The following is a 15120-nucleotide window of genomic DNA, read 5'->3' on the forward strand; positions in this document are numbered from 1 at the left end:
AGTTGGCCTCACATTACCTCATGTTTTAGCTTATGGCTGTGATGACTTTTTACATTAAAGTGCCACTTTTTACTTTTTACATTACTGCAATAGGTGCCACTTTTTACATTAAAACCTATTACAGTGTCTAGTAATCGGTCTGACAGTACGAGAAACATCCTTGGCCCGTGGAATAGTGAATCCAACGTGTCTCCCGTGGCTTTAGCCAAAGTGGCAAGAATAGATCGTGGTTTCCACATTACTCAAAGGCTTAAGTATTATTCAAGTCACTCTAAACTAAGGCGAGGTGGAATAAAAGTACAACAAAACGTTCAGAAGTTGCCGTTATACTAAGCTCGTTACTGATGCGTTCGCATTTTCCCGCGAAAATCCGGACAACAATCGACTAAAATTTGCGCGGTGACGTGTTGCTCTCACACAACCATTAAACCTATTCTGGGTATCAGTCTATCTGGGGCCGTGTGAGACTAACGTAGCATCACAAAAAAAGTATCAATATTACATAGTACCGATACTACTAAATTACATAAAATGATTAAATTACTAGTTAGAAGTGCACACACAAACCAGAAATAAAGAAAATACATTTTTGGCCATAGGAGATGTTTTTATTGCAATATAGGTGGCATTTTACCTTTTAAGTAAGTCATTCATCCCAAACTATACAGATTAGGGACAAGGACGACGAACAGTATTGGAAGTGCTACCTAAAAAATGTTGCAAAACTCATAGCGTGAAATCGTCATTCCTTTAGCGTGCTGCAAGCGACAAACTACGCAGACGTATTAACACGGGAATGAAACTTTGTGAGTTTGTATATACATTTTTCTTTGCCACGCGCCAATCATTTTAATAAACATCTTCCTGCGGTCCTGATCTCCTTTGACATTGAACGGGCTTTTGATACGGTATGGCATGAGGGTTTGCTTTATAAACTACAAAAGCTTCTACCTCTTCCATATGTCCGCCTTATTTCCAACTTCTTGTCTCAAAGGCATGCTTTCATACAGATTAATAGCGCCCAATCTACTGCCTTCCCCTTAAAGGCTGGCGTACCTCAGGGGTCGGTTTTATCCCCCCTCTTATATATCCTCTATGTTTCAGATATGCCTCTCCCACCTTCACCTATACATGCTTTTCAATATGCTGATGACACGGCGTATCTTGCCCTGGGATCGTCCGTGGATCGTATCACCACACAGCTACAAACTGCCATAGATGCTCTACTTGCCTGGTGTCTAAAATGGAAGCTCAAGATAAATCCAACCAAAACGCAAATGACGCTCTTCGGGCCTAAAAAACATAAATACTGTCACTCAAGGAATCCGGACCGCTTACACATCACTGTCATGGGCTCCACCATACCTCTCAGCACTAATATTAAATACCTCGGCGTGACTTTCGATAGCCATATGACCTGGCGCAGTCACTTACGAATCTTGGAGCACAACATCCGCAAACGATTGTATTTACTGAGCCGTTTAAAGGGCACCACATGGGGCTTAAATTCCAACCTACTGCTTTATACGTATAAGGTATTTGTTCGCCCCGCAATCACATATGGATATCTCGCCTGGCTCTCGGCTAATAAATATTACTATGACCGCCTTGAGATATTGGAACGCCGAGCTATTCGCATCGCCTTTTCCCTGCCACCCCGCACACCAAGAGCCCTTGTCTATTCACAAACTACAATGCCGTTTCTCCTTCCTCACATTTATCGTCTTCGAACCCGTTATATCCTGCAACACATTACAAACGCTCATCCGATCGTTGCAGACCTTTTAGATCAGATGCCTACCTCTCCTCGACGCATCTACCCACCTGTGGACCATCTGCTGGCAATCTATGAAAGAGAGGCTCACACAGCGGATTATAATCCAGCGCGCCGCATATACCAAACAAATCCGCACATATACCCTCCTTAAACTTTCTTTTCTTGGCAGCTCATTTCTCCACTGCACTTCGTCGCCTTTTGTTATGCCACACTAATTAACAATCCTACATCACATTAAGGCTGAATCTTTTACTTCTATAAATTCGTACATTTCCTGATTTCCAACTATATTTCGTTGCATCTCCAATCAATCAGACCTCTGGCCAGAGAGAAGGCGTAACCTTCTGTGGCCCGCCCATCTCCGGATGGGAATGAAATGCTTTATGTATGTATGTATGTATATGTATATGAGTCACACTGTGCTGTAAACAATTCTTTTTGTAAACAGTTTACGTAGTGTGTAAAAAGAGCTTATGAGTAACTAGCAGCATAACTTCGTAGATCTAGATTATGTATTTTTATGCAATAAAAATATCTGACGTTAATACTTCGAAATTCGAATTCATAAGATTTTAGTACTTGAAAAGCGAGATACAAATTATTGCGCTGTTAAAGATCACTTATGTTACTACTAAAGTACTTCAATAGGATGTAGACACAAAACTAAGGTTTACAAATAACTAACACACATAAAAATAACTTACCCATCAATTAAAGGTACTTCACGCAGTATTCTTCTAACAGTATCCATTCTATCTTCTAATGAACGGCCAAATCGAAATCTGAAGTCTATAGGCATTCCCAATGGAAGTTCAATATGGAAAATCATAATGAGAAATAACAATAGCTCTAGGTAACATGTCAAGTCCATATCCCACCCTAAATAGAAAAAATAAATAAAACTTAATAATAACATACAAACTCTCAAATCACACAATTTTGAGTATCAATAAAGCAATATCTAGTATACATAGAAATAAGTTACATTATTCTATGCTATGGGTAAACTTGAGAAGTCCTTTAGATTCGCTACGTCTGCCTATCTTTCAACAAGTGTTCACACAGATAGTAGGGTCCACCAAGGGCGTCGATTTCTCTGTAAATTTGGGGGGGGGGGATTCAGATGCAGAAGGTATAGATATGAGGATTTTAAGACAAATTGCATTCAAATTATGCCAAATATTGTATATTCATAAATACAATAAGGGAAACTCACATGATATTTAGGGGGGACCCGGGCGCCCTTGAGGCCAGAATCGGCGCCCTTGAGGTCCACAGTGGTTCAATGATAGAGATGTAACTTCTTGTGCTTGGTTTGATCCAAACACTCAACAAGTGGGCTTTGTAGTGAACAAACATTGTGGATGCATAGGTTTTCTCCCGGAACCTATTGTTTTCCCCCAATTTTCTTACTGTAAAATTTCCTTTATGATTATTATCATAACTTCTCTTACCGTCTGGGCATAAAAAAGCAAATGCTAGGGCAATAATACATCCATTTTGACGGTTTGCTGTGTCGGTTCGTTGTTGGCAGACATTTTAATCAGTTTGAGATCGTATATTGCCAGCGTTGTCAGGCCGGAAAGCCAAAATATTTGTATACCGGTATCTACCAAAAAATCTGTAAAAAATTCCTACCCTTCAGACCTGATATTTTTTAAGCTTGTAAAAAATTATTTGTTGTGGTTTTTAAACGCATTGGGGTCTTCTGATGTCATTTTGTTTGAAATTTTGTTTTTGTTACCCTTAGTTCTCCAGATATTTTATGTGTACAAGTGTGTACATCGGGACTCCACTGTCATATAAATTTTTAGTTTTTATATAGCATTGGTGTCCCGTTGTACACATTTGTGTACATTAAATATTTAGAAGGCTATCGGTCACACTGATATTTTTTAAAAATAAAATCCAATAAGTATATTTCTTTGTTTATTGACATTATAACATACATTTTTATATGCAAGAGAGAGTTTAGGTTGTGGAAAAGCAGTTCTTGTGCTGAAAAACAAATAAAAAGACAAAATTTAAGTGATTTAACGTAGACCATTAGGCTATAACTGTGGAACGAAATTCAACACTTCCTAAGGCTTCACATGGAAGTTTAAGAAACAGTTTCTGCCTTTTTGGAGACAAAGATGCACTTTACATTTCTGACACTGAATCCGTGAACGTCCTGTACATTTTGGAAACTTTGGTTCATTACGATCCTCTTGGGCACAATTGTGTACATTATATTTCAACAACAAATAAAGTTATAACGAATTGCTTGTCATATTTGTAATTTTACCACAAAAGATAACAGATATTCACAAACACACACAAACACTTCAAAAAGATAGTTCAGAAACGAGAAACTTCTAATTATTGTAATAAAATCGACGAGGTAGTACCTGTTGATAAAACTGCAACACCACAGACTATTTACAATACTTTTATCACATACTACTCACTAGAACGCACCAGCTACTTGTATAACAGTGAAGCAAAGCTACACAAATGTAAACAATCGGCCTGTATGCCCACAACCAGGCCCGTGCTGGCCCACCGGGACACCGGGACGTGTCCCAGTGCGCCCTCCGAAATATCACAGTATAAATAAAGGTACAAGTTTTTAGCAATAAATTCTTACAGTTTTGTTGGTAAAGAACCCGTGAAAGGTGCAGTGCGCCCTTTACATTAGGCGCCCTTCCGAGACCACATCAAAGATGAACAATGTTATTTACTCTTCTGTGTAGCACAGTTCTGTACAATAAATACACACAGTTACTGTTGGCGAAGAACCCGTGAAAGGTACAGTGCGCCTTTTACACAAGGCGCCCTACGAAACATCACATTATAGATAAGTGGTTTTAGTTGTCCTGTATACCACCTTTGTTTAATGAATCCAAATACTGACTGGTAGTACAGAACCTGTGAAGAATACAAGGCGCCCTTTACATAAGATGCCCTGCGAAATATCACATTATTTTTTTAAAAATTTATTCTTCTGTATTTCAGATTTGTATTATAAATTCATCCAGTTGCTATTGTCAGAGGACAGGTAAAGAGTATAATCTAACTAACTAACTCTATGACCCGGAGGTTCAATGCCGCGTTCACAAAAGCTCTCCACTGGCTTCTATCCTTAGCTAACTGCATCCAGTTTCTACTTTGTATTCCAATCTCTGCGAGATCCATCTTAATATTGTCCTCCCATCTACGCCTAGGTCTTCCTAATGGTCGTTTTCCGATTGGTCTTCCAGTCAAGACTTTGAAAGCGTTTCTACTTTCTTCCACTCTATCTACATGACCTGCCCATCTAAGCCTCCTAGACTTGAAGGCCCTAACAATGTTGGGTAAACCGTATAAATTATGTAGTTCCTCGTTATGAAGTTTCCGCCATTCCCCATTCCCGTTTCTCTTGGGTCCGAATATTCGTCTCAGGATCTTGTTCTCAAATAATACTTTCCGAAAGTTATATAGGTATAAAACGAAACAATGTGATACATCAAGAATAGTTCGGATAGTCAAACGTACGATGTATTTATGTAATACTACACTGACACTAGTCTCTAATTTACGATTTTTACGCCATCAAAGCTTTCACAGTCTTAATATGCATCCATATATCCGAGCATATTGATTGTTCCTGTGTGTTTTAAAGCAGTGTTCGGATAATCCGTACCTGATGTATTTCTGAAATAAAGCTGTATTAATTTCGGTAAAATGTGGTCTTCCTGTCACCACGGCACGGCGCGTCCTCAGGTTGTGGATCGAGGAGAAGGCCTCTGGGATATAGATGTTAGCTGTGAATATACTGAGTAAGCAGTCGCGGACAGACAAGGGGTGATAATCCAGCTTGAGAATTTGGTGTGAGGCTTAATAGGACCCACACACGGTCCACGGTTTGCGCAAACAAGGCTGTTTCTGCAAACAGTTTGACCGTATGTGGTGCTGTATGAACTGTTTAAGCAAACGTTTGTGCAAACATTTTTCACATCGAACTCGTTCGAAAATTGTTTACACGAACATGATGTTTGCGCAAACACGTGGACCGTGTATGGGCATGTTTGTGCAAACACGAGCTTTATTTCCGAGTAGGAAGCCTAGTGTACAGACGCTTATTTCTTGCGCTATGGCTCAATGAATAGGAATCAAGAATTCTGGCGAGAATTTATTGACGTTTTTCGAAATATACCTGAACTGTGGAAGGTAAAGAGTGAAGATTATAAAAACAGGAATTTGAAAAATGTGGCATATGAGAAGTTATTGCAGATTTCAGATGAGAAACGACATGGCCTTGAGTTGGCTTCACACGGCGTCCAATTGGCATTGAGCGGTGTTGACAGTTCGCGACAAGCAGTTATGCACGCTGTCTTCTCGTGCTACTGTGAATCTTGACAATATCACAGGCGCTACTTAGAAATATTGTACTAGCACATTAACTGCTCACTTTACCAAGTAGAGAAAAGAATTACGAACAAATACGTGAAAACTACATCTTTCTATGTCAACTGGTTGTCATGATAGACGCTTTGAAAGGTTTCCATATAAAACAATTGGTAAAACGAGCGTTGAGTCCTGAATCTAATTTCCAGTGGATTTTGTTTCGATTTGCAAATAGAACTCACAACTTTTATTACAGGATAATCAGGGGTGTATCCAGCAAGTTGTTCTAGGAGAACATTACTTTCAGGGGGAGGCAAGCTTTTCACATATTAAAAGCAGAACAAATTACCTCTTTCACAACATGAAAGCATTTTAACTCACCATACATACATGCATACTATGCGCATATTATATTTTCACAATGCTTCCTTATCAAAAGACGGATCGTGACAGTACTGAAGTTAAAAACCGGAGTGTAAAAGATGAATCAATAAGCTATTCATAAGAAAATAAATGCTGTTTATAGCAGTCTGTTTATCTGACTTTGTGTTTATGTAGGTTAAAATACTAAAGAGGAAAAAAAAACTCGAAAAATATTAACTCCGATATTATTATGCAATAATATAGTAGTGAGTTCACAGTGCACACAATTAGGGAAATGAGAATATAAATCATATGATTAATTTTAGTTGATTCAATTAGGTATAGAAACCGTATTGATGATGAATGATTTTTTAAAATTTTCATATTTTATTATAAAGTCCTTCATTTGCATTAACTGTTAAATAAGTTTATTAAACATATACCAGACGAACCTCATTTTGGAGCTGGAAATAGTTCGGAAAGACAGAGCCCCTCTTTCCCCCGTGGCTACATACCTTTGCAATCTTTGCAATCATCGTAAGAATAAAGCATGGGAAGTTTGTAATTTGTTTTGAAATTTACTTCAAGATATACCCTTTCTTATTCGACAGAAGGAACGCAGTATGTTTTCTGTTTCTTTTTTTCTTTCACGTTCCACTGCCTTATTTTGTGCGACTTTTAACACCCTCTTTTCTCCTCTATAAGGGAATCAAAAGCATCAGGCGTCTGAATGGTGTCATAAATTATCGTAACCCAAAACAAACTCGAGCATATCGAGTTGCTTAGGAATCAGATGGATTACTTTCGTGGCACCTACACGAAGCCAAAGCGTGCTACTTGTTATGAAAACGGAGAAGGAAACAAAGGGGCTAGTTGTGTAGAATTCATCAGTGTCTCGTTGCTTTCTTTCGTGGTAGTTCGTTTATTCTCCAAAATTATAGTTGACAATGTCTTTAAGCAAACCGAGTACAGCAGAAGTTTTATTTTCTGTCTTCCTTTTTTTATTTTTCTTTCAAGTGCTACGAAGTCAAGCTCGAAGAATTATTTTTTGTGTTTACAGTTTTTGGAACCCATAAAAATACATTTACAAGAGTCAGATTCAGACAAAGACGAAATATTAACTGACATAGATGATAGTGAAAGTAGTGTTGAAGACAAGTGTTTAGCAGTTTCACTGGAAAAGTTAACATGTAAGTAATTTAGTTGCTATATATACTTCTAGGATACACAGTCAAAATTCTTGAGTTTGCTGGAATAGTACATTTACATTGTGAAAAATGTTGCCAATGTATGTGTCATAATCAACCACTCTTTCATCCACACCCTCTTCTTTCTTTTTGGTTTCGCGGGTATTTCCGCTTCCAAAGCACAAGCAATTACTATTGCTAAACAAGCTGCTTCAGTGGAATTGCTTACGCGATTAAACTCAACATTGAACTGAAGTTTGTGCAAACAGTTGAATCGTGTATGGCCGAGTGTTTGCGCAAACACGATGTTTGCACAAACCGTGGACCGTGTGTGTGCCCTCATCCATTAAAAAAAAGGGGGGTTCAGATAAGTACGCAGAATCCTCGGATCAGAACTGATAACTTGGCACGAACTCCGCAAAGTAAAATCGACATGAGATTTGGAACATAAAATATAAGAAGTCTCTATAGGACATGCGCGTTAAAATTTGTAAAAAATGAATTTAGAAATAGAGGTTGGACCTAGTGGGATATCAGGAAGTTAGATGAGAAGGAAATGGAGGAGTCAAGTCGGGAAATTTTACGTTCTTTTACGGGGAACAAATTTAAAATTATCAACTAGAAACAGGGTTTTCCGTTCACAAACGAATACGTAATATCAGCAATTACATAGGTTGAATTTGTTAATGATAGATTTTCTTATACTTCTCTTAAGGGAATATTATTATTTTAAATGCACATGCCCCAACAGAAAATAAGGATGGCAATTTAAAAAATACAGTTTTTACGAAAGAATAGAACGGGTATTTGATCATCTCCTGCAATACCATATGAAAATTCTGTTAGTCGGCTTCATTGCGAAGGTAGGACCAGAGGGTATTTTCAAGCCGATTATAGGGAATAAATGTTTGCATAAGGAAGGTTGTGAAAACGGCGTTAGACTCGTGAACTGTGCAATATCCAGAAACCTTATCGTGAAGATTACAAAATTCCAACATCGCGACATTCATAAATATACTTGGACCTCATCAGATGGAAAAACGCATATTCAAACTGATCATGCTTTAGTAGACAGAAAAGAACAATCTAGCACAACTGATGTTCAGTCGTTCAGAGGAGTTGATTGTGATAGTAAGAGAGAGACTATCGTTGAATAAAAGAAATATTCAATATCTGAAAACGGAGCGGTCTTTTTTTTTTTAATAGAGGAGAGTCAGGTGAGAGGGGAGCCAGATTGAAGTGTCGAATAGATTCTCGGTTTTAGAAGGTTCGGAGTGCACTAGTGTTCAAGATACTTGGTTGAAATTAGAAATAACATTAAAATTTCAGCAAAAGAAATATTGGAGCACGCAGAAATACGTAGGAACAAACCATGGTTCAGTCAGGAATGTACTAAAGTAGCAGAGAAGAGAAAACAGAAGAAACTGCGTTGGCTACAAAATCCGCACGAAATAACTGCATAAAATTTCATTGTCATCTGTCAGAAAACTTCTAAAACTTTTAGAACAAAGAAACGCGACTTTTGAAAGTTAAAATTAATTAAGTTGAAGATAATAGTAAAAACAAAAACATTCGGGACATGTATAAATGCATCAACGAACTTAAGAAGGGCTATCAACTTCGTGCCTATATATTAAAGAAACCTAAAGGAACAGTTCTCACTGATACAGATAGCATCTTAAATAGATGGAAAGATTTCTTTGACGATTTGCTTAATACATAGCCAAAAACTAATGCGCGTGGAGAAAGTGAAATGCATGCAGCATAACCGTATATTCCAGAACCTAACCAGACAGAAATAGAAATCGCTATTTTTTTTTTTTTTAAAAGTAAACACATCTCCGGGTGTAGACAAAATTCTAGTTGACTTAATTTTAGCTGGAGGGGAAAAATTGTAGAGCAAGATACACAAACTCATTCTCATTATCTGGAACAAGGAGGAATTACCACAAGAGTGAAGAGAATCAATCATTGTTCCAGTTCAGAAGAAAAGCAACAACAAAAATTTAATAATTATCGAGGCATTTCTCTTCTGTCAACATCCAATAAATTCTCTTAAACATTGTATTAGGAAGATTGACTCCTTACGCAGATGAAATTATTGGAGATTATCAGAACGGATATAGGTAAAATCGATCAACTATCGACCGGATATTTATCATTCGACTGATACTTGAAAAGAAATGAGAGAATACAACATCCTGGCACATCAATTATTGACTTTAGACTCTAGTAGGAGGGAAACATTGTACAACATGCTTACAGAATTTGCAATACCGAAAAAGGTAGAATAATTAAGGTATATTTAAATGAATCCCGAAGTAAGGTTCGAGTAGAGAAATTCTTGTTCACAAGCTTTCATGTTGAGAATGACCTGAAACAAGGAGATGCGTTGTCGTCATAATTATATAACTTCGTTTGGAGAACACTATAAGGAAAATCAAAGACAGCAATCAGGTACTAGAGCTGAATTGTATTTGCCAGGTTATGGCGTATGCTGATGATGTAAATTTAATATTGAATGATAGAACAATAGAAAGGAATGCAGAAATCTTAATTAACGCTTGCAGGGATATAGGCTTAAAAGTAAATGCAGAGAAAACTAAATAAATGGAAGTGTGTCGGGATCGTAATACTGCATTTTCTGGATGCGTTGAAATACCAAATAATATTTTCTTTCGACAAAGTGGATACTTTCAAATATCTAGGATCATTATTAACACGCCAAAACCATAATCACTAAAAAAAATGATGTCAACTAAAAGCAGGGATTTCGTGCTATTATTCAGTTAAAAATCTTTTGTTGTCGCTAATTCTGTTGAGAAATTTGCAGCTCAAAATATAAAACGATAATCATGTATGTTGTGCTGTATGGTTGTGAAACATGGTCACTGACTCTGAGGGAAAATCGCAGACTGAAAGTATTTGAAAACAAGATTCTTAAACCAATATTCGAAGAACGGGAATGGGGAAAGGCGGAAACTTCATAACGAGGAACTGCATAATTTTATACCGTTTACCAAACATTGTTAGGGTCATCAAGTCTAGGAGGCTCAAATGGTCAGGTTATGTAGCCAGAATGGAAGAAATTAGAAACGCTTTCGAAGTTGTAACTGGAAATCCAAATAGGAAAATGACCGTTAGGAAGACCTAGGCGCAGATGGGAGGACAATATTAAAATGGCTCTCGCAGAGATTGAAATATAAAGTAGAAACTGGGTTCAGTTTTATAAGGACACAAATCAATGGAGAGCTTTTGTAAACGCGGCAATGAGCCTCCTGCGTCCATAGGCGTGCTATATTAAGTTGTTGATACATTTAGCTTCTTTTTATTTGACAGAAATGTTATTATAGGAACTAAAAAGTTTTTCTGTAGTAAAGAGTATTTCGATTCGAGGTTATCTATTTACGTTAATACTAAAACAAATTTGGTGGTGATTTTGATATAAAATGGCACCCATACTTTCTTTCAAAGTCTCTCTCTCTCTCTCTCTCTCTCTCTCTCTCTCTCTATATATATATATATATATATATATATATATATATATATATATATATATATATATATATATATATATATATATATATATATCCGTTTGTATGGGCGCCCTTTTAGTAGACTTGTCCACCGCCCTCATTAGTATCCCAGCACGGCTCTGCCCACAACAATGCTTTAAATAGAATTAATGCAATAGAAATTTAATGTACACAATTGTGACCGCCAGGTCTGAACGGGTTAAAAGACCTGGGTAACTATAAATAATTGTTTGCCTTCTCCTCAATCTACAACCTGAGGACTAATCACGACGGTTTCTGTAGTTGGTATACTCCTTGCCTCTCTCTCTCTCTCTCTCTCTCTCTCTTTCTCTAGACAACATGAAGAAAACTAAGGCAAAGGACCGGTATTTATCTTACATGGTCTTTTAAGTTTGGATAAATATACTAATAAATACACTCAGCTAAAGTGGTAGTCGTTATCTTACGATGCATTTTTTCTGCATTTTTTCTTTATTGTATTTATGTCTTAAACGTGTATAAGGCAATAATATAACCACAATCTCAATCGCATAATTACCAGATTCTCTGCCTTTATGTCCATTCCTTTGACGAAAACTCTTCATTGCATTGCGAGCGCTACCTACATTTAAACTAAACAAGTAAAAGGTTTGCTATTTTGTCAATTTTCGTGCTTTTATGTATACTAGGGACCTGCACGGGCCGAATGTTTCGGCCCGAGCCCAATCCAGCCCGAACGTGCCTAGGCCCGGCCCAGCCCGGGTCCGAAAATTTTTTGTGATTTTCGGCCCGAGCCCGGCCCGGCCCGATAAGTTTTTCAAAATTCTTGTCCCAAGCCCGGCCCGGGCCCGATAAATTTTAAAAGTTTTTGGCCCGATCCCGGCCCGATAATTTTTTTAAAAAAAATTAGCTTGAGCCCGAATCTTTCTCAAAATTTAGTACTAAATTTTACCTAACCCTCAGAAACATTTTCTAAACTTTGGTTCACAACCTGACGGTTGCCTTCCGAATCGTACCATTGCCTCCTAGAACTTTGCCTGTCATAGAGAGAACAAAAACTCCATTCCCTGTAACAAAAATCTAACTTAATTGATTTCTAGCATAAAGTGAAGATGGCCATATTATTTAGCGACAGGCAAAACATTCCCACCCCTTCTTTTTATATTTTGAGTTCAGTAAAGGTCAAGGTCAGAGCTCAATTTACCGCATAATGCCTGCAATCCTCTATAGTGAAAGTGGAGCCGCTAAGCAACACAAACTGTAAATAGCTATTGCATTCTTTGTAACATTTTTCACGGACACACTTCTTCAACGTTTGGCCTTATTCCAATTATCATTTAACGAAAGTCAATAATTATTAAAGAACTGCAATTGATCGGCCTCAGCCCGGCCCGACCTGAAGAGAAATCAGTGTCGGCCAGCCCAAGCCCGGCCCGGCCCAAAGAAATAACAGAGTCGGCCCACCCAAGCCCGGCCCGTGCAGGTCTCTAATGTACACGATTGAAAGTACTTTGTTTGGTCCGATTAAAATAAGCGATTATGTGTGGATTACTTTGAAAAGCAATAATTAAAATAAAATAAAGAACGTGAGCTGAGCTGATTGAAAGAGAATGTGTATTATTCTGCTTTGCGATGGATCGTTTTAGCGCATTTCTGAAGAAGATTGAAGAAATAGTCAAGAAAGACGCGGTTATGAAAAATAAAATAGTAATATACTAGCGGCAAGGGAGTCGATTTCCCTGTAACTTTGGGGGAACACATTCATAAAAGATGCATGTAACAATACATATATCAATAAAAAATACATACAAAAATATATATTCTTAAAAATACATGGGGCCCACATTAGCTTTGGGGGGACCGGGCTCTTTGACCCCCCAGGATCGGCGCCCTTGACTAGTGGCGTATTGTTTATTAAACGATGCGCGAAGCATAAACACCTAATTATTAAAGAAGACTCACAAGAAATAAGTCACCGGTTACATGACTATTATACAAAGAAAGAGCAAGAATAGAAATTAAGTACGACGTATAGTAACCAAGTTGCTACCGACAACACAGTAAAAAGTAAACGCAAGGAATATAACCCAGAAGAATTGAGTCCCGCCAGTGAACTACGGGAATCAACATTCCAACTGTCAAGCGACCTACGGAATCTAGACAATTAACTCCTCTTCTAGTGCCCACCAGCAACACATTCATGCCAGTGGAAAATTTAGATGCAGTTCCGCCCTTAGAAGAAGATTCAAAAATGGATATACCGGGATCAATTAAAACCAATAGTCAATCACCCACAGATGACTACTTTGGCCAAACACCGTCAAACCAAGAGGTCAATAGGTTTTATATTTATGATTAGGCCTACTCAGAAGCGAAAGGATACAAACTAAGCCATGAGGCAATTTCAGTGTGCAAAGTCTTGCCGTTTTGCACAGTCACCAATAGTAACATTAAATGCCTATTGGTGCCCGAATCAAGAAAATTACGGAGCACTAGAATAGTTCTGTCAGTTTCAGCTCTCCTATTCCATGGGAACAGCCAAACAAGACTTATACTTCAAAGTTGTAATGAGAAGACTGACAACTGACACTTAATTGGACAACATTCGGACTGACCTCATAAATGGTCAGATAATACGAACTTGTAAACGTTCAACAGATGAAGGGGAAATGAAAATGTCCATTGCCAGTATTCCTCATTACAGTAAAGAAGACGCCTGGAGCAAAGGCTATTCATAAACTGAGATTTCTGGAATTCTACAGAATTGCAGTGGAACCCTATCGCCCTAACCAATATATACAATGATGCCGATGAGAACGATTGGGCGAACGAACTAAATCCTTTGGCCAAACTACTCTTAGATGTCATAAATGTTCTAAACATCATCTTTAGTACCAGTTCACAAGGGAAAAAGATGCATACTACAACTGCGCCAACTTTGAGCGGAATCACCAGGCAAACTTCCGGGGTTGCCCGATGATTTAACTTATCAAAGCAAGACGAGCTCCGAAAAAAGCACCGTTAAAGGAACAAGATTTTCCATCACTGATTAACGAACCTGCACCATTGCTCAAAAACAGCACCTCTGCGGAACTACCTACCAAAACACAATTCATCAAAGAAGACATCTTATCGTACCTAAAGATCGGCAGAGCCGGCAGATAATACCAGTTTCATCATAAAAGAGATAATATTAATCTTGAAGGATATCAAACTTTCGGCATTCCTTCCTGCAGTAAAGAAGATACCTCAACTTCGCCAGGCACAAGACATCTTCAGTAAATGCCCGATTTTGATAGAAATTCTCGCTCACATTATTAAAGAAAAGTCTTTAAGATAACAAAGTCTGCGACAGCTGCGTCGGGTACTACTTCATCTTCAAAAAATATTACCTCCATCAACATATGTAAGAAGTAGGAGTTATCGGTCCACAGTCATCGATTGGAGCACCCATCTCAAGGAATTGAAACTACCATGGCAAACTTTGATCTTCGATAAAATAAAACACAGTATTGGCTGATTTGGGTACCGTATCTGTTTGAGGTCGCATGTGTTATCGCAGCTCTCTTGAAAATGTCATAAGCGAAGAATTGCTTAAATAGCAAGATTTAAACGAAATTAATGATTGAGAAGCATATGGTTCAAGGTGGAAAATGAAAGAAGAAAGAGATCAAATACATGCGTTTGTACCATGACTTATGATTTGCAGCTCTACCCAAACTCACAGCTGCTCAACAATCATTAAACTGAACGCTCTAACGCTAAGGAAGCATTTCCTACTGAACCTATACCTGAATTTGAGAGAGTATATCTCCAAACGGCCCTTATACGGACCAGGGAACGTTTGCCGGCTCTCACGCCTCGAATGAACAGGCACCCGATACTGAAATGCAAATGGATTTGGTTGACA

General features: G+C 38.0%; 1 protein-coding gene across 2 annotated transcripts in view; it reads right to left on the bottom strand.

Annotated features, from left to right (window-relative positions):
- LOC145671283 (dipeptidase 1-like) overlaps positions 1 to 15120 on the bottom strand; it is a 357577-nt gene that overhangs the window by 218560 nt on the left and 123897 nt on the right. For both annotated transcript variants that reach the window (XM_081740234.1, XM_081740243.1), the window contains one exon: positions 2482 to 2656. In XM_081740234.1, the coding sequence (XP_081596360.1) occupies positions 2482 to 2656 (175 nt within the window). The remainder of the gene's footprint in view (positions 1 to 2481; positions 2657 to 15120) is intronic.

This window comes from Thermobia domestica, chromosome 2 (assembly GCF_964235325.1).
Source record: "Thermobia domestica chromosome 2, izTheDome1.hap1.1, whole genome shotgun sequence".
In the NCBI taxonomy this organism is placed as follows: domain Eukaryota; kingdom Metazoa; phylum Arthropoda; class Insecta; order Zygentoma; family Lepismatidae; genus Thermobia; species Thermobia domestica.